This window comes from Labrus bergylta, chromosome 20 (genome assembly GCF_963930695.1).
Source record: "Labrus bergylta chromosome 20, fLabBer1.1, whole genome shotgun sequence".
Taxonomy (NCBI): Eukaryota; Metazoa; Chordata; class Actinopteri; order Labriformes; family Labridae; genus Labrus; species Labrus bergylta.
The window spans coordinates 19,977,674-20,003,721 of record NC_089214.1 but is presented as its reverse complement, the minus strand read 5'-3'; the positions used below and the strand labels follow the sequence as shown (position 1 = coordinate 20,003,721).

The 26,048-nt window shown below is 41.2% G+C and overlaps 1 protein-coding gene across 6 annotated transcripts in view; it reads right to left on the bottom strand.

Annotated features, from left to right (window-relative positions):
* relch (RAB11 binding and LisH domain, coiled-coil and HEAT repeat containing) overlaps window positions 1-26,048 on the bottom strand; it is a 41,534-nt gene that overhangs the window by 10,827 nt on the left and 4,659 nt on the right. The window contains exons 2-25 of one of the 6 annotated variants that reach the window (XM_020630974.3): window positions 23,771-23,860; window positions 21,163-21,234; window positions 20,960-21,015; window positions 20,717-20,830; window positions 20,246-20,440; window positions 19,286-19,380; window positions 18,633-18,765; window positions 18,291-18,448; window positions 17,232-17,307; window positions 17,048-17,143; window positions 15,992-16,015; window positions 12,253-12,365; window positions 12,010-12,100; window positions 9,656-9,727; window positions 9,421-9,561; window positions 9,094-9,258; window positions 8,706-8,853; window positions 8,437-8,593; window positions 8,190-8,313; window positions 7,337-7,385; window positions 6,105-6,184; window positions 4,735-4,841; window positions 2,754-2,853; window positions 354-436 (exon numbers count right to left, since the gene is read on the bottom strand). In XM_020630974.3, the coding sequence (XP_020486630.1) occupies window positions 354-436; window positions 2,754-2,853; window positions 4,735-4,841; window positions 6,105-6,184; window positions 7,337-7,385; window positions 8,190-8,313; window positions 8,437-8,593; window positions 8,706-8,853; window positions 9,094-9,258; window positions 9,421-9,561; window positions 9,656-9,727; window positions 12,010-12,100; window positions 12,253-12,365; window positions 15,992-16,015; window positions 17,048-17,143; window positions 17,232-17,307; window positions 18,291-18,448; window positions 18,633-18,765; window positions 19,286-19,380; window positions 20,246-20,440; window positions 20,717-20,830; window positions 20,960-21,015; window positions 21,163-21,234; window positions 23,771-23,860 (2,539 nt within the window). The remainder of the gene's footprint in view (window positions 1-353; window positions 437-2,753; window positions 2,854-4,734; window positions 4,842-6,104; window positions 6,185-7,336; window positions 7,386-8,189; window positions 8,314-8,436; window positions 8,594-8,705; window positions 8,854-9,093; window positions 9,259-9,420; window positions 9,562-9,655; window positions 9,728-12,009; window positions 12,101-12,252; window positions 12,366-15,991; window positions 16,016-17,047; window positions 17,144-17,231; window positions 17,308-18,290; window positions 18,449-18,632; window positions 18,766-19,285; window positions 19,381-20,245; window positions 20,441-20,716; window positions 20,831-20,959; window positions 21,016-21,162; window positions 21,235-23,770; window positions 23,861-26,048) is intronic. The other 5 variants (XM_029276850.2, XM_020630978.3, XM_029276852.2 and 2 more) reach the window with 5 other exon arrangements.

The window sequence follows — 26,048 nt, the reverse complement described above, 5'->3', positions numbered from 1 at the left end:
CTTTGATGAAGCCAACATGCATGGTGTTAGTGTGAACAGTGGTTTTGCTGATGGACCACCACATGGCCCAGGCCTGAACCTACACCAGAGCAAATCCACACAATGGCATACCACTGTGCCTTTAAAAAAAAAGAAGGAAAAACCAAAAAATGCAAAGATTATGAAAATTAAAAAATTAAAAAAAAAAAATTCATACATAAAGTTTAAAATCTGAGACACATCTTTGTGTTGAATTTGCTCCTGGCAGGCACAGACTTGTTTCAATGTGATGGTTCTCAGATGGCAGAGAGAAGGGGGGAGAGAGACGCGGCGCGGTTTGTTGTTGTTGTTATTGTTGTTGTTGTTCCACTTACATTTCAGGATCGGAGGACAGTGTGATGAGAGCAGGCGCCACTCTCTGAGCTACCAGCGTCTCATTCACCCCCTTCACCAGCAGCTGATCGGATTGGACAGAGCCAGCCGTGATGTCACATAGGTGGGCGGGGCATTGGGACAAGATCGAGCAACACCGCCAAAAGATAGAGAGGAAAGAAAAGGAAAACAAAAAAAAAAGGGAGGGAAAAAAAACACAAAAAGATAGGAAGAAAGTGATATACAATGACAAAACCATAGCTGCAAGGCACGGACGGTACTGCATGTTTCAAGCAAGTGTGCATACACACACACACACACACAATCAGACACACAAAGACTGACACACTCACATGCGCACGCAGAAGAAATGGGAAAACCAAACATAGCTAAACTGCACAGATACTTTTACAGTATGGTGAGTGTAAAGCTGGCAGCTCTTTCCACAGATTCCAGCTCAGATTATCATTACATCCATTTCTGTTTGATACAATCCATAAAACTGATCTGGAACCTCTGGTAGAAGACCGCGTTTGAACCCACAGATTTGACAATGGCGGGCAGCTAATAACTATGGAATGGTGACAGTGTGGTGTGTCGGGAAAAGGCAAGTACTCCACAAAACGGGGGCGGGTGGGGGACATGAATACAGCCTACCAATCCTCCTCCCCACAGAGTTTAGATTAACATCAGCCCCGTTCTACGGCTAAACCTAGATCCCAATCCCAACATATGACCTTTCATTGTGCACAGATCTCAGAGAACAGAAGGATGTGATTTGTTATGGATGTTTGTCACAGCTTAGGATAAGACTGGGCTACCAGCAAGTACAATCAGTAGAATCAAATCACAAGGAAGAGAGAAACCATTTCCTTTAAATAACTAAAAGACATATCGGATTTCTGTAAGACCTGAAATAGTGTCACATACTTACATTTCTGATTAAATTATATGTTCCAACAGCAGTGAACAGAAACAGGCCTGGAGCTCTTCTCACTACACTCTCAGGTTGCTGACTTCAGCCCTTTTCCTGACACGCAGCAGATATTTTTGTATTCAGGTCTGAGACCAGTGCACAGTGAAAGGTCTGATGTTAACCCTGTGAGGGTTCCCACCACACGGTTGTAACCATGACGCTGGTGAGTCACAAGACGGAGTAGCTGAGTATTTAATACATGTTAAACAGCAGCAGTAGCAAGCAGTGCCAGCACACGACAGCAGATAGTTCACATGAGAATAGTATCTACATGTAGGACAAGTTCAGCTCATACAGGATACTGACAAATAATCAAAGTGCATAACATAATCTTATATTAGATATTAGATTTCGCTAGCATGTTATTTGTAGAAACTAGAGATGCACCGATTGAGAAAATCAGGGCTGATACCGATGTTTAAAATAACAACGTTTTTATCATGACTTCTTTTGGTGTCAGACTCCCATAATGCCACCATGTTCTCTCATGTTTGACAATTAAAACAAGAGAGTTTGTTCAGCATGTGACTTCATCTGCCCAATAAAAAAAGCTTGTCTCTGAATTAGTTACTAGGTGTACTAGATGCAAGCATTACACTGATTTGTAACAACAAAGGAAAATCGGCTACCGAAATCAGTTCAGGCCCAACTATTTGCGGATGTCTGTCAACAGGACCAGTATCGGCCGATACCTGTGTTGAATCGATGCATCGGTGTATCCCTAGAATACACTATAGCAGTGGTTCTCAACTGGTCGAGCATCAGGACCCACAACCAAATCCTTCATGAAAAATCACGACCCAAATTTCTGATATTTTTCAATTAATCAGATTTATTTAATGAAAGATTGTGCAATTTGGACCTCAAGACGATTCGAAGTGTGATAGAACAAAGAAACATAACGGGAAAAAAAACGTGTTTAAAAAGCGCTTCATGGGGCGCTGGTGGCGCAGTAGTTAGAACGCACGCCCCATGTATGGAGGCTGTGGCCCTCTAGGCGGGCGGCCCAGGTTCAAATCCGGCCTGTGGTTTCTTTCCAGCATATCATTCCCCACTCTCTCTCCCTCCCTGATTTCTGACTCTGTCTTATCTCTCCAATAAAGGCACAAAATGCCCAAAAGTAAATCTTTAAAAAAATAAAAAGCGCTTCATAGACTTTCTGACACGATTTTTCTTCCAGACACACCTTTTACGACCTACTGAAAACAGCTCTGCTACCCATTAATGGGTTCCGACCCACCAATCTGAGAACCACTGGACTATAGAATAAATCACTAGTAGTACATTTAGTCATTCCTATATCTTGTTTACAATGTAAAAGTACATTTTAAATCACAACTGACACATTGTAAGACGTTTTATGTGAACAAAAGTTAATCATATCTCCAAACATAAAGACTGTTTTGTGAATGTGTGTGTTTTGTACCTCAAACATCCGCGCCGCAGTACACCGGACCAGTGCAGAGGTATGGACTACCCCGTACCACAGGACGGTCAGCAACAACTCATGATACACCGGGTTGGCGCTGAAAAGAGAGCATAGAAAAAAGTTAGCCAGCTTTTAGCTATGAGCTTATGAAGAGTCCTTTGTTTGCTGTCAGATATGTCCCGATCAGACAGCATGAATAGAACAGACACACTTTAACACAGGAGGTTAAAGATCATAAAGAGGGAAAGAGGAATAAATGATTCTACTTAGAGAGATAAAGATAACTGGTCATATAGAAATCACATCACTGTCTCGAGACACTATTTGAACCAGCCCTATTAAATCTAAATACTTTATCCAATCGTGTTCACTGATACTCTGTTTCTATTTGACATGATTAATGTTCAAACCTTTAGACATTTTAATTTGCGTGGCTTTGAGTCCGAGTTAGAGAATGCAGGGGAAGTAATAAATGTTCAATCAGTTGGTTCTATTAATCGACCGAACAGAAAGCAAGTCACATCCCATGTTGTCACCGGCAGAACTGAAGTAGGTACCTTTAGGTACATGATGACTTTTTCTCTTCAGATGACATTGAGTCACATCCCAACATTTACTGTATAAACACTGTGTTTAGTCGTCCTTAGAGAAAGAATAGTGTAGGATATGAGAACTTATGAGAGGGCTCTAACGATGCCTCAAGCAGGACTTAATGATTGGATATAACACCAAAGCACTGTGAATACCTCAAATAGAAGCTAATAAATAGAGTCATTGCTGTGACATATTTTACAATATGATTAAAGGAGTAATATGTAACTCTGACACGTAGTGTCCAAATTCAAAACAAAGGAGAAGGCTGCCTCCCCCTGACCCCTCCTCCCTAGAGTCAATTTGCCATGTCGCAGACACTAAAGCTTCATTGTTTAGCCAGCTCTGCAATGTTCTTGAAACTTGTCTGTGTTTTATCCTCTCTCTATTTTTCAAAAGCAACTCCAATAGTTATCCTAGCTACCACGTTTCTGCTCGTGGAGCTTACTAGAACGGGCGGCAGTAGCTCAGTCCGGCGACCCTCAAGTCCCGGTGCAGACCAAGCATGGAAGTTGGTCTGGTAGCTGGAGAGGTGCCAGATCACCTCCTGAGCACTGCCAAGGTGCCCTTGAGCAAGGCACCAAACCCCCTCTCCACCATCAGCTCAGGAGCCCCCGCTGTGGGCCGCTCCGTCACTCTGACATCTCTCCCTTAGTGCATGTCCATAGGATCCTGTTTGTGTGCATGTGTGTATATATACTTCAGCCTATGTGTGTGTTCATGACTACAGAGTGTAAAAACAGGAATTTCCCCTTGAGGGGATTAATAAAGTAAATCTTCTTCTATCTTCTTCTTCTTAGAAAAATGCAGAGGCTTTTTAGGCCGGGTACAATCACTTCTATCTGAACCACTTCTCTTGCCCGCTTTCATCGCTACAACACCTGCTGGTTTACTGTTTGCCTGGCAAACTGAGAAGCGACCAAAACAGCCATGTGGGGGTGCCCAAAAAACCTTACATTCTCTGTCCAAAACAAATACAGACAATGCAGGACCAGAATCAAAACTTAGGAGGAGGACATCCTGGCTGCTGCTTTGTTGACAGAGAAGGCAGCACTTCAACATAGCATGTTTTCTTATACTCTAACTATATAGTAAGGTCATTTTTATCATATAATTCACTCATTATCTTACATACTGTGCCTTTAAAAAATCTCTAAATACATATAGAGAATACAAAGTTGATTGTACTTAGGTGTCACTTAGGTGAACACTACTTGTTCTAGTTTCTTGAAGAGTGCATACTCTCTGCAGAGGGGTAAGTTTAATCTAATATAACAAAGAAATGAATTTTTTTTTTTGTTTTTCCTAAATGAGTAGAAACATTGGTCTGCAGCTGGTAAATAAGAATGTTATTTTTCAGTTGGTAATGGAGTAATGCATGTCTCACCCTAGCTCAACAAAGGAGGCCTTCAGGCTGTCCAGAGGTGCATGGGACAAGGACAGTGTTGTCATGACGTCCTCTAGAAAGCCCACCAATAACTTACGGTCCTCGTCCTGTATAGAAATGATAGAATCTTTATGTTAGTTCATTAAATGGGCAACAAATACATCAACATCTAAACGTTCAAGTGTTTAGTGAGCATATTTTTGGAAAGAGCTTTTTTCACTATTTCAATGTGAGTGGAGATGGCTGCTGTGGACATGCTGTGGGGAAAATGTAAATCGCAGTTCAGCATGTTCTGGTCAGTGTTTCAAAAGAGTGCTGCATTATTTTCGTTCACCCAAAATCTAAACAAAAACATGTGGCAGCTTGATGCGTGTTGGAGTGGATTTTCCCTCATGACAATAGAACAATAACCAAGAGTGTTGTGTGGTTAACACTTTACCTACTGTGTCAAACAAGAAACAATATGAACCAAAATTACTTCACATGCCGGGCCTTTCTCAAACCGGACCCTCCCCACTCCCACTCCATCACGGAGGGGACTCTTTCTGCAGTTGGCCTGACAGCTTAAATGAAGCAGCTTTAATTATGGTGGAGGGGATAAAAGACAACAGAACGGTTCCAGATGAAATCTGATGTTTATTAACGGTTTGTGTTTCCCTGTAGAGTTCCCTGTAACGATAGATTACACCATTTCACAGTCAAATTAACACATCTACCATTTTCCAGACTAGTGTAGCTGATCCTAGATACTAAAGCAGGTTTTAAGCTCCAGTGAGGAAGTTGTGGTTTATGTCGATTTCAGCAATCACTGCGGACTAAGCGATACGTTTTTATCTCTGTGCTGATCTTGTCCTGTAAATGAGTGATTAGTGCCCCTGTTGTCTTTTAACAGACAAACATATCACTAGCTGTGAGTCTTCTCTGTAGAAAATATGAATGAGGCTGTTTTCGCACCATATTGTTAATTAACGGTCTGATCTTTTTCAGGCCATAAAGTGGAACTGGTATCATTATAACAGGAGCTGTAAGAAAACCTCATCATGGCAAATGTGGCAAACTAAACTAATATGTATGGATGATAAACACAACCCGACACACAGGAGGGAAGTCAGTGTAAATGTAGAGTTGCTCTTGGAGGTTTTTTTTAAAACTATATCTCACTCCATGATGAGTGGTTCTGGACGGCAATCAAGTAAGCGTGCTACCAAAGTGGAAGTATGTAGATAGAGGTTGTAGGGAGCAGTTTGAGAATGGCCGAAGACAATGACAATCAATAACAATTTGTCAGTCAAACAATTATCAGTTTCAAATTCTGTCTTCAGGTGTTTTCAACTGGACTACTGTGTGGCTGTGGCCTGCTAATCATTTACCTGGTTATAGCAAGTCAGCACTCCAGTGGCATAGATGGGGACTGTGGCTTTTGTGAGAATATCGTTTCCTGCTGAAACATCTAGAGGAATGAAGAGGAATAAAACAGAATTAAAAAGTTGATGAGGTTATAAATAAATTCAACTGCAATTATTTGAATCTCCAAAGATGCTTTTGAATGTTTCTGCTTAAACTTTAAAGGTCACATATTATAATCCTTTTCAACCAGTTTAAATAAGTATCAGAGCTCCCCAAAACATGTGTGTGAAGTGTCTTGTTCTAAATCCACTCTGATCCTGTATTTGAACATGTCTATAAACCCCTCTACTTCAGCCCTGCTCAGAACAGGCAGTTTGTGTCTGTACCTTTAAATATGTAAATGAGCTGTGTCTGACTACGCACCCTCTCTGGAAGGGCTTAGGTTGCTCGCACCATGTCCTATTGTTTACGGTGAGAAGGCAGACTCAGAGGGCAGAACAAACACCTAGCTGTGGGAGTGTCACCCACCTGGGGGAGGGGTTACTGCCCTTTGTGATGTCATGAAGGGAATAATTCCAAACAGCCTGTTTGAGCACACATTTTCCAAAAAGTGGAGCAGGCAAAAGATGGAGTGGATAGATTTTTCTCATAATTGGGGGGTTTGAAGACAGACTACGGGCACATGAGTGTTAGAAAATCGTTTTTTGTGCACAATGTGACCTTTAAGCTCTGTCTTTTCTATCTAACACTTGTTTTAATCGCCATTGTATATAGATATGAAGCACTATCATCTGTTTAAAATACATCAACACACTTCAAATGTTTCAAGACAGCATGAGGTGAGGCACAGTCTATTATATTGTGCAAGGCATTTTGTTTGTAACAATGTGTCCACACAGCTTACATTATATTGTTGTGGTTTTGCAAAAATATACTGTTAAGACACAAGCAATGTAGCTCACAATGACCTAAACACAGACTTGGACTCAATACAAAACACATTTCATAAATGGCCACAATACCAACGCTAAATCACTTGGCAGCCAGCTGAGGCCGAGCACCTCTTATAACTACAGAAACATGTCTGAAATAAAGGAAAAAGAAAGAGGGAAACACCCATCGCTGACTCTAAATAGCTTGTTTACATCAACAGTGTCTGTGTCCGTCGACCCACACTGTGCTGTGAGAGCTGAGAAGCCTTTAGTAAACTCACTTCAGTGTGCGCTTCAGTAAAAGTGTTTTAATGTGCACTCACCAACATTCTCTTCTGATAGACGCAGGATCTCTTGGAACTGAGGTTTAACCTAAAAGGACATGAGGAAAAACACCACTATTCATAACTGACATTTGCTGTAAAGAACTGTTTAAAGAACAGCACTCAATAAATCAAACGGATTTGTGATGAACACCTTTACAAGGCCAGAGACTGACACATCGGTTACAACCGCTGCTCTGTTAATCACAGTGAATCACTGATACACGGCTTAGTGTCTGCTCTTTTGAATGCTGCAGAAATAAGTTTCAACAGCTGTGTTTGAAATCAGACCTTCTCCCTTCATGATGAAAATATAAAAAGTCTCCTTAAATATTGTGGTAAATTCAGCACTTATAACAAATATTTTTTTAAGTACTGTTAAGTACTGTGTGCAAGGCGGAATTTCTTTAAGGCACAAAATAGTCCCTCAATTTTACACCTTAAAACACACTCTGAAAAATAATACACGTGCGAACACGTTAAGGAATTCAGTCCTAAATGTATGGGTAGTTGAGTTTTCTGGGTGAAAGGGAGAAGCTAAAGAGAGACATAAAGCTCCAGTTAGCAACTTTTAGTTGATGTTGATTTTGGCGCCCCAAGAATCTTTTGTTCAGTGTGCTGTTAATTGACACCTGACACCTACGCCATGGCAGCGGCTACAGGTATTAAAAATAACAATAAAGAAATAGTCATTCCTGTCAGTTATGGTCTTTTTTTTTTTTTTTTTGCCTTTTTAGGTCATAATGAGTCATCAATATTAATGTCAGTCTTGTCATTATTGTCACTTAAAAAACTCCTAACAGGGGCTTTGATTACACTTGTTGAAATGAGAGGGTGAGTTACATGGTTTTACCTTAGTGTTGGTAAAAATCTTGCCAAAGGTGCGACAGAACCTCCAGAAGAAGCGTGAGAACTCGTGTACGCATGTTGATGACGTAACATTGATTCGACCGACGATCTCTATGAGCTGAGGGAGGCTGGAGACGGAGCAGATGGAGGGAAAAGCAGATTATGTGTGACTTTAAATCCACGCGGCACAATGCACTAAGCTGTCTGCAAACACATGTCTTTATATGACTGTGCTTGTGCACGTGTCTTACAGTTGGTTGACGACCCAAAGCAAGCTGTCCCATCCCGTGGTGCCTTCATGCTCCAGTTGGTGGTCGTAGAGAAGCAGCAGCGCACTCAGCATCTCCCTGCTGCCGATGATGGTCGCCACATCCTGAAGCGGAGAGACTGGTCTGGGGAACCGGGTCACTTAGGGACCAACAACACAACACAGAAAAAAAAAAAAAAATCTAATCAGGAAATGAATGGCTTTAAGAATTACAACTTGCATGTGTGAGTTCAGTGAGTGTGGTTGTTCTACCCTCTATTGCAGGAATGTCTCCATGGAGTTTGGCTCTGCTGGTGAACGGTGCATTCTGCAGCACCACAGCAAACAGAGGAGGGATGAGTGACTGCAGGGCCGACAGAAACATGTGCAGCTTGTGTTCGTCCAGACCATGTTCTCCTTGCTGCACAGTAAGAAGAACAGTATGGAAGTTAAGGACAAGCGAAAGAAAAATAAAGAGAGCAAATGTTTGGAAGGACAATCCATTGTTTCAAAGTTCTGCCCTGTTTTTAGGCAGTAACAAGCAAATCCTATATCTATATACATCCTCTGGTTGGCTCAAATAACTAATTTCTTTAAATCAGGACGTGGTGACAAACGGTTCTTAAGTTTTATTCTAAGCGAATAAGCTACATGCACTTACCATAAGCAGTTTCTCTATACGGGCCAGCAGAGACGGGATGAGTGCAGTGTGCAGAATGCCCAGCTCTGTAGTCCAGGCAGCAAAGGCAGGAATGAAGACCTGCTGGACGGCACTGACCACCCGCTCTGATGGGTCCCCAAGTGACAGCAGCATCAGCTCAAAACCCTGAAGGTCACACATGCAAAATGAAAAGAAGATGTGAACACTTGCATTAAAAACAAAGTTAACCCTTCGGCCTACTTAATGTGTCTTTTAAATTGATGTCGATTAAAACAAGATATTCCGAAAGGAAACTTGAATCAGATTGTCCTTTCACCGCGCACATACCTGGGAGTATTTGTCAGGGTCATCTATGTAACCCATGATAATACCCAGACTCTTGACCACTGCTTCTCTAACCATGTCAGCCTTGTCCTCAGTGAGCATCTGCTGCAACATGGACAACACCAACGAGCTACGGATCTCCTTCTGCAGAGACAGAACTTATTAAAATCTTTTTTTTTAATCCATTTGCATTCATATGAGATCCCTTTTAAATTCTGCATGCACAATGTGCTCTTACAGGCAGGTATGGTGCTAAGGCTCCACAGGACTCCGCCACCAACAATCTCCTCTCCGGATATTTGTGGTTAATCTGCAGAAGAAGAAGAGAAATTTTAGTGGAAATGAAAGGGATACTTCACCCGTTGAAACATGAATCTGTATTGACATTGGGTCATATATGTAGTAGAAATGTGAAATAAATTTTGAAGTTGGTGCCTTCTCGGCCGAGAAAAGGCAGAAAGTGTCTTTTTGGCTCATGTGGATGAAAGACACCAAATCCCAGAATGCACAGCACGGCAGGCCACTCCCACTAAGGTCCTCGATTTCAGAATCCGAATCAGAAGTACTTTATTAATCCCAGAGGGAAATTCAATCGTTACAGGTTCTCCAAAATATACAGTATAGCAGTAAAAATATAGTAATAAAAACATTTACAGACATATTTACTTCAACACATAAGGCCGTTTCCTCAACTGATTCAGAGATTTCTTCCAGAATTGATCTTGGAAATTCCTGGCAGAAAACAGACTCTATGTCTGTGTCCATAGGAAAACAGTGAGAGCACCGACACTACCAGTCCGCCCCAGCTCGAGCCGGCCCCGGCTCCTCATCCTCACCACCGCTGACAGGCAGGCCTTATGTCTCGGCTGCTGAGACGGTTGGTCTCAGACAGGCTGGTCCTGTGTCTAGCCGCTAGCGGCAGCCAGCGACGGCCTGTTGGCAGCAGCCGTCTCAACGCTATGTTTATATTTTTTCGCCATTATCAGCTTTCTCCATAGAGCCTGTTAGCATAGCTTCCAAGCAATATGGCGGACATTAAGTTTCGATTCTGGGAGTGAGTTCCCACCCACTGATCTGTGATTGGTCTGTAGCTTCAGTGGTCTAAAATATGAGGAACTAGCGTTGTAGTTTCACCCGGCTAACTGCAACAGCTTCCAGTGACGCAATATGACGATATTTGCGTCACTGGAAGCTCCTTTTCAGACTTAGAAATAAAGAACTTTCCAGTCTCAGGGGGAAATGGATGCAGGACCATTCACAAATACTACCAGTTTACTACTGATACAATGCTTAATGCAAATGGGTGAATTATCCCTTTAAGTGTTGAAATAAATACAAGATCAGAATGAAAGGAGGACTGGAGCAGACTGGAGGGCAGCCACAGAATGGAAACATTTCATGTATCATCAACACGCTGACCCTGTGGAAACCACATTTGGCCTTTGTTGGCAGATTCTCAGCCTCCAAACTGCTGGCAGCTGTTGTTTCCATGAATGTGTTGCATGAGGTGACACTGGTTGCAATGAATACAAAACAGTTATCACATTAAGGTCAGGGACAACGGGGAGGGATTGTTGTGATTTTGAAGCAGGACATGCATTTACATAACATGCTCACTTAGTACAAGACAAAACATGCACTTTTTTTTTTACGATTTAACCTTTTTGCAATCGAGTTCATGTACACACAGATGAGAGTGAGAAACAACAAGAAGGAAATGGTAAACATTCATGGTTAAAGCTACAGTAAGTATCAGTATGTTAACCTTAGAATCTGAATTTAAATAAAAGTGTATTAATTGCATGTCACTAACAACTAACAATCTTTTATGAAATGATGTCTGTGTGTATCAGTGATGCCCCGCCCCTTTGTATTTATCTTTCTAAGAAAACAACGTGGTCTGAATCAAACAACCAATCAGGTTTAGCCTGCATATAACTAGCCTATCACATTGACTTGTGTCTCTATCTTGCCACAGTAAGATTGCTCAATGTTGCTTAGAGCTGGGCTCATGATGGATTAATGTTGGGTCTTTGTAGATATCTATACAAACACAGATTGATTGAGTCATCTCTCGTTTATTGTCTTGCTCTCTCCTCCCCTCTGTGGGTGCTTCGAACTCCCACCAGTTACTTTCTATTTGATGAATTTTGATTGGCTGTCCGTATTTCGGTCCTAAATCGAACATATGCTGAGTGGAACAGACAGTTTGCAGTGACAACTGTTATTGATGTGCACATCTGGTGCGTCATTTGGTGGGAGGGGCTTAATGAAGTGATACCCAATACCAGGTAGCAGAAACAGAGGCGGGAGGTTAGAATGTTCAAGCTGCTTTTTGCCACTTTACGCATAAATAAACCAGTTTAAATGACCCCAACGAGTGGTTATGAAAGGTGAAAGAAGTTCTGAAGTTAAAAAAAATAACATTAAAAAAACACATATTAAAATGATGTGATAAAAAGTGAAGTGGAAGGTTAAGCAGTATTGTATTTCATATCAGAGCAGGTGTGGGCTAAGCCCTCTTTGAATCACAGTAGAAAAAGTGACCGCACATTCAATAACAAAAGGCCATCTGCAGTCTAAGTACTGTACCTGTTCCCAGCACTGAGGAAGTAGTTCAGCCTCAACCCGTGTGGGGCCCACGTGTCTTGCAAACGCAACACACCCCGTCAAGATCATTTGCCTTAGAAAACACACACACAGAAACAGATGAGAACACACAGCTGGGTTACATGGATTTAAGAGTATGTCCCTGATTTATGGTGCTTTATAATGGCAGCTTGACCAACTTGAGAAACATTCTGCTTAATGAGTAATTTAACGTTGCATACACACCTCTGCTCATCATCAGGTCTCTTGATTAGGTTAAACAGGATGTGGAGGAGCTGATCTCTCTCTTTAGGCTCTGGGTGAAGGCAGGCGGTGCACAGGATGAGTGGTATCAACTCCTGAAGGAGAAACGATGAGAGACACGGGAACAGAGAAGGAGGTAGCATCAGTTTCAGTTACTTTGCAGGAAAAATAAAAGAGGTTGAAACACACAGGAAGGATAATCAGTTGCAGTCAAGCAGGGCTGGAAGTCTATACAGGAAGAGGAATATGAAAGGGGGTGAAGGTGTTTCTTAAAAGAGGAGAGGAAATGGGAAAGTCAAAGGGAAAAAGAAACACAAACACCTTTGAAACCAACAGATGTCTGTCAACACTCGGGGAGACATGCTTGCCTTTAATATTTGGTTGGTTTTTAAACCTTGACTCATTTGTCAAGTAGTGGAGAAACTTAGTGCATGCACACACCCAGACACAGCTGCACAACGACACACAGATATACCTACTGCACTACGTTCCCTACTATAACCCAGCTCTATCCCAGAGTTCACACAGAGTTTATGGACCTTCCAGCTAGAGGGGAGAGAGCTCAGCTGCCCTTGATACAGGGCCTCCATGGCCAAATTGTGGTCGGCTCTAAATTCTCACCACACACACCCAAATTAGAGAGTGCATACAGAGTTAAAAATATGTTGTTTTTTTTTCAAACAAACTCTGTTTTTTTTTTTTCCAGGAAGATGTGATACTTTCCGGCCAAGTGTTGGAAGAACGAGCAAAACCCCAATGCTGGACGGACACACAGACCTGACAGAGACACTTGGGTAAAGATAGGCTGTGATGAGTCACTCGCTCAGCGCTGGACCAACCCTCTGAAGTTAGTGCCATGTTGGCTATCTTTTGAAAAGTTAAGTTATGTATCTGAGGGTCATTTCAAGTGGTTACATGGTGAGTCAAGATGGGTGAAGTCAGTTCAAGCGTCACAAAGCGGCAAATTAACTGAATTCAGCCCCATTAAAATGTCATATCTAATCATCTTCTCCCATGACCTGCAAGAATATCATACATGTACACTAGAGACATTTATGGAGACTTAACAGCCTAAGCCTGATAAAACAAATAAAGGAGTTCATTAAATGCGCACAGCTGAAGCGCCAGAACCCGCACTGACCCTGTTGAATTTGTGTATGAACTATATTCTCCTGATGTGAAGACTCCTTCAGGAGGTTAAACATCTGACCAGTCCTGGATAAACATTGTGGGCAGGTAAACTGGACGGCATGACGCCTGCACCCAGAGGCCAGGGGGGCCTGGAGCTTTACTTCAAAGTGCAGAGCTGCTGCAAATTCCAGTCAGAGGAACACTTTGTGCCAAAGCCTGCATCAAAAACTGTTCTAAAGGCATCATATTCACAAAAACGGACGACTCTTATCACATATTTAACAACACAGATGGTGATGATTTACCACTGTCCCAATGTTTGTGTAACGTGTTGCTGAAGTAGATTTCAGTATGGGCATATCATACTCCCAAAACATTGACATTTCTTAGTTTCAACATTTGGTCTTCATGCTAATTCAACTAAATGTGGGATTTCCGTGATATGCAAATCATTAGTCTGTCCATTTTTGTTTTCCACAGCGTCACAACCTTTTTAGAAACAAGAGTTGTACACTGAAGATTCACAGAAACAGTGATTTTCTCCTAAATAGCATGAGTAAATAATAGGGCCCGACCGATGTGGGTTTTTTGTGCCGATATAGATATTAATTAGGAAAAAAATCCTTTACCAATACATCGGCCGATATCTTTCTCTGATCCATGTTCAATCTGTAGAGATTAGATTTTTTCACTCAACTGAAAAGTAACTACACATATATGTGCATCACTATTTGACACTCTGGAGGGTGATCATGCTTGTTGTATCCATAAAGCGCCCTCTGCTGGTGACAGCCAGAAAGAGAACTGCTGGTGTTATACAATGATGCTCAAATTAAATTCTATTTGACTGATAATTAAATCTAGTAATATCGGAGCATATCTGCAATTAAAATATGATTGATTGCTTGATATGTTAATATCGGCCGATTATTGGCTTGCCTATAAATCGGTCAGGCTCTAGTAAATAATGCCTTACAATGCTCTTTTTATGCTGATTTTGACTCTTTTCTGCACAGCTTTCTTTCTTCAAGGAGTGTTTTGTTTTAAACCTTTGCTTCTGTTTTCAATTTAAACGGACTTCCTGTTGCATTGTCACAGAAACCAGAAGTGAAGTGCACTTCTAACGTCTTGTCTTGTAAACGTCCTGATAAAACCGTCACCTTCTTTGTTTCGCCAGGAGTTCGTTATAGATTGCAGTTCACCAGGCCAGTAGAAAAAAAAGGAAGTTGATCAGATATTTACTTTCATTGTAATTAAACCTCTTCTCGGAAAACCTGGACACACCTTTAAGAGTATACCAAACAGAATGAATGAATAGTGCTGAAGCAAATGACATCAGGTTCATACTCTTTCTTCTCAAAGTCAAGGGACAGTTAAATTAGACCTAATCAGAGAACGCCATCACAATAAGTAACAACAGCACGATGAAGAAACACATCATGTTTAATGATTTACAGTGTCTGATAGTGCAGCCAGCTGGCAGGCAGGGTTTCACTGCATCATTCCACCATTTCAAGTCAAAGCCTTTTTTTGTTCTTAGGTGGGTGTCACATTCAAAGAACAACAAGGTGTGTCTCCAGGCTCAAATGAGTTGGAAAGCTTCAAGTTGCAAGAAGGAAGACGTGTGAGCAGCTGTGTGTGAGTGCGTGTGTGTTTAGTGCACGTCATGGTTAATGAATCTAACGGACACAGTGCAAAGTCCACTGCACTCAAGAAGGACCCCTAAGCCTCAGTGTTCTGCTGTCATCCTCCCCCTAAGAGATTAAGTTCTCCAGAACTGCAGTGGTTGATTAAAACAACATAACCATGGCGATATGCAAAGCAGCTTAGTGTGAACTCCTCAAACCTGACTTACCTCTTTCAGGCACTTCATTTTGGGCATTATCAAGTTTCAACTAAATTCAAGCACCTTGTATTTGTGTACACATGAACACACACGGACACGAATTGCATGCAATCACTTATCTGTAGACAGAGCACCTGTGCAGGTGTCTGCGTTACAGCCTGCAAGGTGTAATAGCTTGTTAAAGACTTATCTATTCAGAAATCTTGTTCCCTTGATAACACAGAAGAAATAAACACCCAATAATAACAAAATGAAAAACATGTTCCCTAAAAAGGTCTTAGAAGAAAGCTGTTGTACCTTGGTGATGTGGAATCACTTCACATTTATAAAATGTGTTTGCATTTTTTAGATGTCAAGACAAAGCAAAGCCTTTTTTATACATGTTATAATGTTATGTGTTTAATGTTCATTCACTTTAGATACCTACAAAATGCAGCAAATTAAAACCAAAAAGGGCACAATTAAATAAAAATACAATACATAACCCCCTAGGCTAAAACTGCATGCATTAGCCATCATTTCATGGCAGCTGTTTTTTTTTAAATTATATATCAATTGTATAATTTTGTGTAAAATTGCAGGTTAGCATAGCTCCAGTCATTAGCACACAGCACAGAAAAGTCAGAGCTATTTCTGTGTGATTGCAGTTTTAGCCAAGAGGAGCAGGTCATTTGTGTCACAGAGATTTTTTTTCGGTCTGACAGGTCATGTGACACCATGCAGATGAGTGCGTGAAAGACTCACCTGGCAAAGATGTGCAACCATTCTCTAGAAGAGAGGCATGCATGAGAGTGAGAGAATGGGTGAGACGAAAAAAAAGAAGGATAAAAAACAAACGCAGTGAAGGCAACAAGGACAGCAAACTGTGAGTGTGGGGGGTTGGGGGGGACAAACACAGCAGAGGCGTATTGATGATAACATTGGTGAATACAACGGCCGTTATAAATAAAGGTGAAATTCCAAAATCAATAGATAGACACAAGTCAGCAAGGTGTTAGCAGGTTCAATTCTCTAAATCAGCTCTTTTTTTGCATCCTGCTTTCAGGCACAAATCAGAAATGCAAGCCAAGAGCCACTTATGACATTAAATTAAAGGTATGATAATAACAGTCAGACAACAATCACACCGATGACAGCACTGCAAAGAAGAATCATGCCGCTGCACAGTGCGGCACACTATGCAGATTGAATTTTGGGAAATGCTTTTGTGGCACAAACCAAGGAGGGCTGGTGGTCATTCAAAGCAAACAGAACCAAATATTTCTCACAATCGCAGATGTTGAAACGGATGAATCAACAACAGAAAAAATATTCCATTTCAAAATGTTTAGACCCTTCAACAAAGCTACAAAGACGAACTCTGACAGGAGATGCAACATCAACTTCTTTTGTGAGGTTTGGGGAGAATTTGGGATTTTAGCATTAAAGTGAAATCATGAATTGCTAAATAAATGTTATCTTGAAATAGTCTTGATGTTAATTGTTTTGCAAATGTATCGTTATCAAACATACAAACTAAATATAAAGCTACGCAGAGCAACTTTAACCACCGCAAACAAAAGCTTTATGAATTCAGTTCAGGCCATTTTATGAAAAATATAGTTTGATGGGGAAGTTGCAAGCTAAAGAACCCCCCCCAAAAAAATAAAAATAAAAATGAATGTTACGCCTACTTAGCCGTGCTGTTTTGTGTGAATCTATTGGACACCAAGAGGAGAAGCCTATGATGATGATGACAATAATGATTGGGATACGGGGAGAAGGAGATGAAGAGCAAGTGTGCAGCAGAAGTGAGGTTACCTCTCTTTTTGCCAGAAGGACGTTGGGGACGATGTGAGGGAGACAGCGGCCGAGCATTAACATCACACTCTCCTCACTGTCTGCTATACGGGACACCTGGAATACAAAAACCATATTACCGTTATGTATGTTGCCATAATGAGCCGTTTGTCAAGTGTGCATGAAAAAGAGCGGGAGTGCTAACCTCTGCTCCTAGGCGGCTGTCAGAGCACATTCTGCAGAAGGACAGCAGGGCTTGCTGGAAGGCCGGGGATAACTTCCTGCGACACCACAAACCAAAAGCAGTCACTAACGTCTGTACCACTAAGTCTGCACACCGCCAGAACACTAAAGCTGGCCATGACCACTGAATGACTGAGGATTACACTGGGCCACCATGTCACAGAGTTTAGAGCTTCCACTTTCCCACATCACTACTGTGTATTTCAGTAGGATGATTTAAGGTACATTTATATCGGTTTGTCCTTTGACTGTATTTGTCAGTGATCACTCCTCCTTTAAGACTACAGGAAGGGGAGGAATGACTTTCACCAGAAGTTAAAAGTTTGAATTTCACTAGAAATCTCGCCTGCTCTGAGGAAATTGGGAACACAAGAGGCCTGATCATGCTTTTGTATTGTCCATTTTGGCTACATGGACTGACAACTACTGCCATCTAGTGGTAAAATGAAGTAACTACACTGAGATGAGCTCTGTTTCTCTGCCAGGTACAGAGTGAGTTTACGAAATATAATTTTCCCTATTCTAGACTCCAAGAAATTGAAGATGTATTTATTTTTAAATGTTTATTTTTGGGCTTTTAATGCCTTTATTTTAGATTGAATAGTGAATACAGTCAGGAATTGGGGAGAAAGAGAGCGGGGTATGACATATGTGAAAGGAGCCACAGGTTTTGAACCCGGGCAACCCCCTTGGAGGACTACAGCCTCTGTACATGGGGCACAAACACTAACCACTAGGCTACCGGCGCCCCTATTCCATCATTTTGAATCATGTTTTTTGCACAAATTAAGATTTAGAATTATTTCTTCAGATAATCCAGAAGGGAACTGGGCAAGGAAATGTACATTGTCACTGTATAACACATTGACACAGGGGTTGTAGTTTTGTATAATGGCTATTAATATATTTACATACACTGTTCTTTTTTTTTTTAAGGATATTTCAACCAAACGTGTTTTTAAACCATTTTCCCATTTTATTAATTTTTCAAAAAGTTTTCTGTGTCTAGATTCTGGCTCACCTGTTAGGTTGATCAAACTGGACCGGAGGTCGACTTCTAAGCTTGTTGTGGGGCTGTGGGTGAGGCTGTGAGGGGCTCTGAGTAGAGTTTGAGGATGGGACAGTTTCAGCGTCTGAAACCCCCCGAATGTCCAGATACTGGCCGTTATCTGTTGGAGGCTGAAAGCAGAGCTAGATTATGTTGAGATTAAACAATGAAATGTCTGGGTATCTGTCTAACTAAATAAACTTATAAACAAATACATTTATGACGTTTACTCTCACTGGACACTGGTATATTGACACTTTGTGTCATTAGCAATATTACAAGAAGTCTGCCCATTACATCAAAGTGACTACACACCACTGAGTGATGGTCAGTGCAGGAAGCGATGGCTGACGAGGAGGAGGAGGAGGGGTTCGTTGGATTCTGGGAGCCCAGGTCCAGAGTGGCCGGAGGAGGGGAGGAGACAGACCTCTTCAGTGTCTGAATCTCACTGTGGGGGAGGGGAGACAACAGAGGACAGAAAGCACAAGATAATTTTTATTGAGGAATAAAAAGTAAAAAGATGTTCAAGTAGTGGGTAATGAGTTCAGTAAAATGGCTCGTCTGTTTAGAATGTGGGAAGCTGATTTCTTTGAATCTTGGCGGTGGTTATCAAGAGCAGAGCTGTCTCTGTAATTTCACGCTCCAGTGGATGCTTCTGGGAAACTGCCTAACAATCTGAACCTCAGAACTGTTCTGGACACAGTTATGGTCAAATGTCGACTAAAGTGCAGAAAACATTTTCAGAATTCTTCTCATGCTTCTCATTTTTTCGCCCTGGGATAACGGTAAATGTTGCAACTGTCGATAACCGAGACGAATAGAGGAAACTGAACAATCATCACAGCATACTGAGAGTGGTCATATGATGAACAAGATACAACACATAACTGAAGGCAGTGTCTCAGCCCGTCTTACATACCGACTGCTTCACTTGTTTATTAGCCCAAACATGCACTGCACACTCGTACCTCTGCAGTTTCTTGATTTGCTCAGCCAGGCTCTGCTTCTCGTTGTTGAGGAGGCTGATCTGATACTCCAACTCCTCCACCATTTCTGCCTGTTGCTGTAAAGGGATGAAAAGATTATTGAGACAGTAGCTCTAACTAGGTAGTCTAGTAACATTACAAGATTTAGCCCAAAGAGGCAGCCACCTTCTATGCATACACTACTGTACGACAAAAAAGAGAGTGTGGAGGTGGCAATTACATTTCAATCACTCTGGTTCTGTGAAAAGTCTCTTCTGCACAGCAGTGATCAGTCAAAGTCATTGAACTCCAGAGGACATCTGGGCTACCTATTCAAGCACTGATTTAATCTAGTCTCAGTTAGCTCACATTCATTGTTAAATCAATTTTTTTTTAAAGTGAGAAGAAAGGTCCATATGTGTGTCTTAAGTGCCAATTTCCACATAGTGTGTGAGCGCTGTGTTCTGTGGTCTTTCTTGCCACTGTAGCATTGCTAAATGTAGCTTAGTGCTTATGATGGATTAATGTTTGGTCTTTGTAGATAATAAAACAAAGAACAAGGTATTTTACCTGCTTTTTTGTGTCTTGAGATAACATTATTAATGAATAGGTGCTATACAAATAAGCGGTGATTGATTTAACCAAAAAAAAGCTTCTTTTTTTTAACAGTCGAGTAAATCACTTATCAAGAACCTTTGGCATGGCATGTAAAAAAACTGTTTATCTCTGTGGTGTGCTGTAAATCACTTAATCAGGCATTAATAATAACTATTTTATATATAAATATATAAATGGTCTGGTTTGCTTTTTGTAGGTTGTATCGAGATGACTGCTAAAAACTCCTCAACAGGACCATTATGGCAAAGCCCGAATTCAAACATAAAGGAAACAAATCAACTCATAAATAACCTTTCATTTCTGAATGACTTCTAAACATGTACATGATAGTCCACACACGCTAACCTGTTGTGAGAGGTCGGGCTTTTTGGGGGGATCTTGGGGGAAGCAGTTGCCTGGAAAATCACCAAAATCGACCCCTACTGACACATCCACCGTGTCCTGAGGAGAAGGGAGGGGGGTACCACAATTCCTGTAGAGCTGCAGCAGATCCGGGGGTTTGGGGATGTTGAGGCCGACATCATCCCATAACTCAAAGTCCTGGAAACAAATGATCAAACATTTTTGATACTGTAAGTGAGGGTGTGTTCTGCATTGATGGAGCAGGACTGGCAGCAGGACAGCTGATCCAAGCTGATGAATTCATTTATGGTTACATGACCCCCTCCACTTAGAATAATGCACTCCAGCCTGCATGTCTGAAACCTCTTATTAAAGACTTAAATTCAAAGATGTCCTATAAACCAAGCAGGCGGAAAAACAAGATAGAAAAACGATTTATAAACATTCAGACATATAAGAGCTGTGGAACTGTACCTGATCATCATTTTCATCCGAGAAGGTGATGGCTGAGAGTTTGTATTCATTCTTTAATAAATATTCATTCACAAGGAAGTTTAAGGCTCTTTTCTCCAGCGGGCGTATGGGCTCCTGAGGCAGAAACGAAAGAGAGGCTGTGAAATGATTCATTTAAGGCTCAGGCATCAGACCATCACTAGAGTTTAAAGGAACACGTCTCATGTTGTGATTCATTTGAAATGAGGAAAGGCAATTCCCCACCTGAATTTCAGGGCTCGACTTGAAGTTTTTCCTCTCCTGAGAGGGCACCTCGCTCTCTGGGAAATCGAGGAAGATGTTAGACGAGTATGAAAAGGATGCGCTAAATGTTATTCATCTTAAGGATTCTCGTAAAGAAAAGACAGAATCAGCTGTAACAAAAAAAGAGAGTTCAGGTGGTAGAAGAAGGTAAAAGGACGCCACACCTGCTGCCTGAGTCAAGTTGGCGCGCAGAGCCTGAATGGTCTCCTTTGCTTTCCGTAGCTCAAACTCCAGCACTGGACAGGAAGTGACAACACACACGCACGCACACACACACGCAAGGAAGGGCATCCAAACAAAGACAGGGAACAAACAAATAAAACAAAGATGGGCATGAAAACAAAACAACCACACAAAAGATCATAAGAGTAAAAAAAAAAAAAAAAAAAAGGATTCATGCAAATCATGGATGTAAAGGGAACACATGCAGCAGAGGATCATGGTGAAGCTGGCTGTGTGAACGGTTGACAAGGTTTTCCTCCTGGTTATTGCACTGATGAGAATTACATTAAACACAGGAGTCAATGTTACTTCAGTTGTAGCTGAGTTTTAAATATCTAGTAGCTGTCTGACAAAGGATTTTTTTTAAGGCAAATACCTTACTTACAATTTATTAAATGATCTGGTTTCAAGCCACTCAAAGGAAAGCCACTGATCTGGTCAGAATATTTCAGCAGACACAATCCAAGCTACAAACTCAAGATTGTCATTTAGAGCATGGGAGGTTACATTTTCGACTTTCATATTAAGCAAGCAGGCTACTGTATGTCTGGCTTCTTACTGTGCCTGATCTGAAGCAGGAGACATCAGGAGCAAACTGTTGATTTGTACACTGACACGTTGAAGTCTAAGCTAACACTCAATAAAGAAAAATACACACACAAGATTCTTAAACATGTTAGATTATATATAAAAAATAAAAAAAAGAACACACGCAAAAAGTAAGAAGCAATGGAGCGAAACACTATGTTGCATGGCTGTGCACTGAAAATCTGCCATCTGATCGGAACCTGTCGTCCCCACTGCTATCATTTCATGTCTAGGATTGTTGTTCGATTGGTGTAGTGGTGGGTTTTCAGACTATTTCTTAATATGGCTGAGGTTAAAATCTGAGTGTTATTCATAATTGTAGCTTACAGCCCACACACTCACTTCTTGTAATGTCATTGACAAGTTTCCAGTTTGAATATTAAATTACAGAAAAAGCCTCATCAATAAAATCAGTTGCTCTTCTTTGACTAAATCCTCCCACTCTAACTCCAACATCTCTAAAACTTTGCAGCAGATCAAGAGTGCACAGGATGCAAGCGCAACAAAATGGAAAACCAAGAACTGAATAACGAGGGGGGGGGGGGAGATTAAAAACAAAAGAAAAAATAAACGCTAGTCTGGATGGAGTGACTTGTCCAGTATTTTTCACTGGGGTTTGATCAACGTCAAGAGAAAGCCAGAAAACCCAGAGTCAGACAGCTGGGGGCAGGCATTTTTGGCATAAGGGACAGAAGGGGGGGGGGGGGGGGGGGTCAGGTGGGAGTGAGAGTGGGGGTGTGGGTGAAGAGGGAAGGGGGGAAGGGGAAAGGTGCCAATTTTGATAAAGTGGGTAGTGTGTGAATGAAAGTCATTTTTATTAGCGAGCATGGAACCATCATCTCTGCTGCATGGTTTTAACTGAGCTTTCACTTTGCATTAACATACAGTGTGGCTGCTCTTCAGAACATTCAGAAAAGCCCAAAACAGCCTTTAAAAAACTATTTTCTCTTTTAAATTTCATTATTAAAAATAAACATTACATTTATCGACATTTACAACTCACTGCCATGCTAATTTTTTACAGTATAGGGAGACAATTCAAACTTTATTCATGTGAGATGGAGAGGGGAAAAACTACAACATCTGAATCTTATCTAAACCTTAAAAAATAAAACACAACATATGCTGTAGGTACAGATTGGAGCCTGCAGGACGCAGAAAACTGGCGATGAATCAAGTAAACAACTGCACTATGGCGCAGAGTGCCAGGTCTAAAAAGTCATGTTTTCATTTTTTTTTTAAATACAACAATGAAAGCAGTTTAACTTTATAATTGTAAAATGAACGGCGGAGCTGACTCTCCTCTAATTCTGTTACAGACTTCCTTCATGTGTTTGTTTTAATTTAGTAAAAAGTCTGATGAAAATAAACAAGTAACATGTAACTGTGTCAGCAGCGGCACTTTCATCAAGTCTGAACATTACACGATTCATTTCCTTGTATAAATGGTTCATGGTGTGTCACGACAGAGCCTCAGGGAGAGGAGGGTGTTATTTCAAAGAATGCTGAGACAGGCCCTGTACCAAGAATAACATCGCTGCTGGGAGGAGAAATGAACACCTCGACCAAGGTAAAGATAAGATATAGCTTAGTTAACATGTAGGAAAAGAGCCCTGATTTAAAAGTACTTCCTGTAAACGTTATTTCTGCTTTATGGCACTTTCAAATTGAGAAGATTTGAGCATCACACATGTAAAATGATGTTATCATTACCACTTGTTTAGCTCTTAAGCATCACTTCTACTGTGTTAACTAAAGACAAAATCACATGTTTCAAATTTGTGTTGGCTTGGCTCACACTAAATAAATCACTATAGATGCAAGTCGTCACTTTATTCTCTCTGTTTCTTTGCCGTCCTTCCATTCTGTCACTTTCTGTTCTCCTGATTCTCGCCCATTTATTAAATTTTCATTTCTCTAAAGTACAGCCGGTCTCAGCCCTGACGGTACAGCTCATCTTACCTGCCACCCGCTCGTCCGTTTCTCTGTTGCCGTCATCTGAGTATCGGGCAAAATCCAGAGAGTCCAAGGTGCTGATGCTGCCTGCTCGATCTAAACAGAGGGACAAGAGACACAACAGTGAAGTTATATACAATCACATAACCACACAGATGTGACAAAATGTGTGACTTTAGCCTCCTAGAAGATACAGGGACAGCTAACTAGACAACAGTAGCCCTGTTATGGTTATGGGATAGATAAAGTTTTTTTCTTAAGGGCTCTTAACTAGGCTCAAAGTATTCTGAAAGTGGGTTTGAGATGAAGCATGATGACTAACCACCTTCTTCAAAACAGATGGAAAGTCTAATAAACTCAGCTAAAAGCAGAGACCTTTATAAACTATGTAGGAGGGCCAAACTTTAGCCAAGACACATATGAGTCACAGTACATCGGAGAAAACAAATCAATCATAATATAATGTTCGCTAAGCTGGGACCTTCACTCCATGTAAAACACCCATTTCCAAGCTAACTCTTTCAAAACAACAATCTCTCGCCTGTGTTCAAAGCTGCCAAACGTATCGATCACTCAGAGAACAGATTGAGCTGACACATAAGCGTACTTGTGCTCCTATTTCACTGAGGTAGGCTGGTCTTGCAGCGGGCTTAGCCAACAGTGCTGGTTTTTCTTCACTGGGAAACATGAAGTGCGAGATTGTCCTATTTGTGCTCTGATATCAAGACACAGTGAAAGGTTGAGTCAAATGAAAGATGGCGTGAAGGAGCTTTAAGGCTATCCAAGGGGTCAAAAAGGTAGACATTTTGATTTTAAATTAAACCCCTTATTCACATGCCGCTGATGATGCAGCAGCAGATCAGTGCCTGTAACCTCAGCAACCCCAACCTTAGAGAAAACCGACTCTACCACTAAGCCACAGCTGCTTCCTTCAGAGAATGCTAGACCTCAGAGAACTGTGTGCACATACATGCATTGTTTTTGAATCTTCTTTACCTTTTTCTAAATATCTATGGTGTAGATTTTGATTTGAAATGATTCATGTGTCATGCTGACACCATAGAATGAGGATGTTTTTGCATCGGGTCTGATTGTATGTTTGTGAGGCTTTATGTGTGTGAGTTTGTGTGCCTTTGTTCTCATTCTGTCACACTGATGCCAAGTTAACCCCTTTTCGTGTTGCACATTTTTTTCAGCCATCCCCACTTCCTGGCAATGTGTGACGATGGTGGCTCTGAGTGTCTGCAATCTATTGGATGAATCAGTGGATTATAGAGTGTCTGTATACATGTGAGCGAGAAAACAATCCTGTAATTCCACATTGTGTAAGGATTGCACAGATGTCTTGTGTGAGTGTGTGTGTGTGTGTGTGTGTGTGTGTGTGTGTGAGAGTGTGAGTGTGTGTGTGTGTTTAATGTGCAAAGAAACAGCAGTTCTTCCTGGCTGACCTTTCAGTTGTGTACCTGTGGTGAGTACTGTCTGTGCCGTGATGGATCTGACACTTTACACTGACACCACGTCTCTGCTCTCCTGCAGGGCAGGTGGTGCCACACAAACACACAAATCCATGCACAGTCTCTCTCTCTGCTCTTCTTCACACAAGTGTCAACCCTTCACATCCAATCAAACACAACAATGAACCTCTATTTGTGCGCTAAGCAGGAAGCCTCTTTGTCTCTCTGGTAGTGTGTAAGGAAAATAATAATCCTGCAGAAACAATGGGGATGTCTAAGAGCCTTTTAGGGAAAAGGCCGGAGAATAACAAACATAAAAGGATAGCTGTTCTGCTTTGGATGTAGATAAACAAAGCAGGTAATGAGAGACAGGGGGGAAACAGGTTTATTCCAAGAACAAAGAGGTACATTTTAAAAGAGCTGATACAAATAGGAGACAAGAGAAGATGGATAGTCAGGAGGTAGCCAACAAGCTTTTGGTATAAATGGGAGGGATGTTTTGGCAAGACTGTCAACGATTAAATGGGATGAGACAATGGGACACAAATTATGGAGGAGGCACTGGCAGTCACACAAACCTGTACACATTTACCTCACATGATTCTAACCAATCGTATCCATTCATAACCGAACTAGGCTACATCAATATTTGCAAATATGCCTTTGACATATTTGGATAATAAAAAGGTAGGTATCTCAATGGTTTGGTAAGATTCTGAGTAAGTTTCTAAGGGAAAAGTTGTATGTATAACACTTCCAAACACTTTTAAAGATCACCTGCATTTATTATCAGAAACACATAGAGCCTAATACCTGTTTAAAGATTCAAC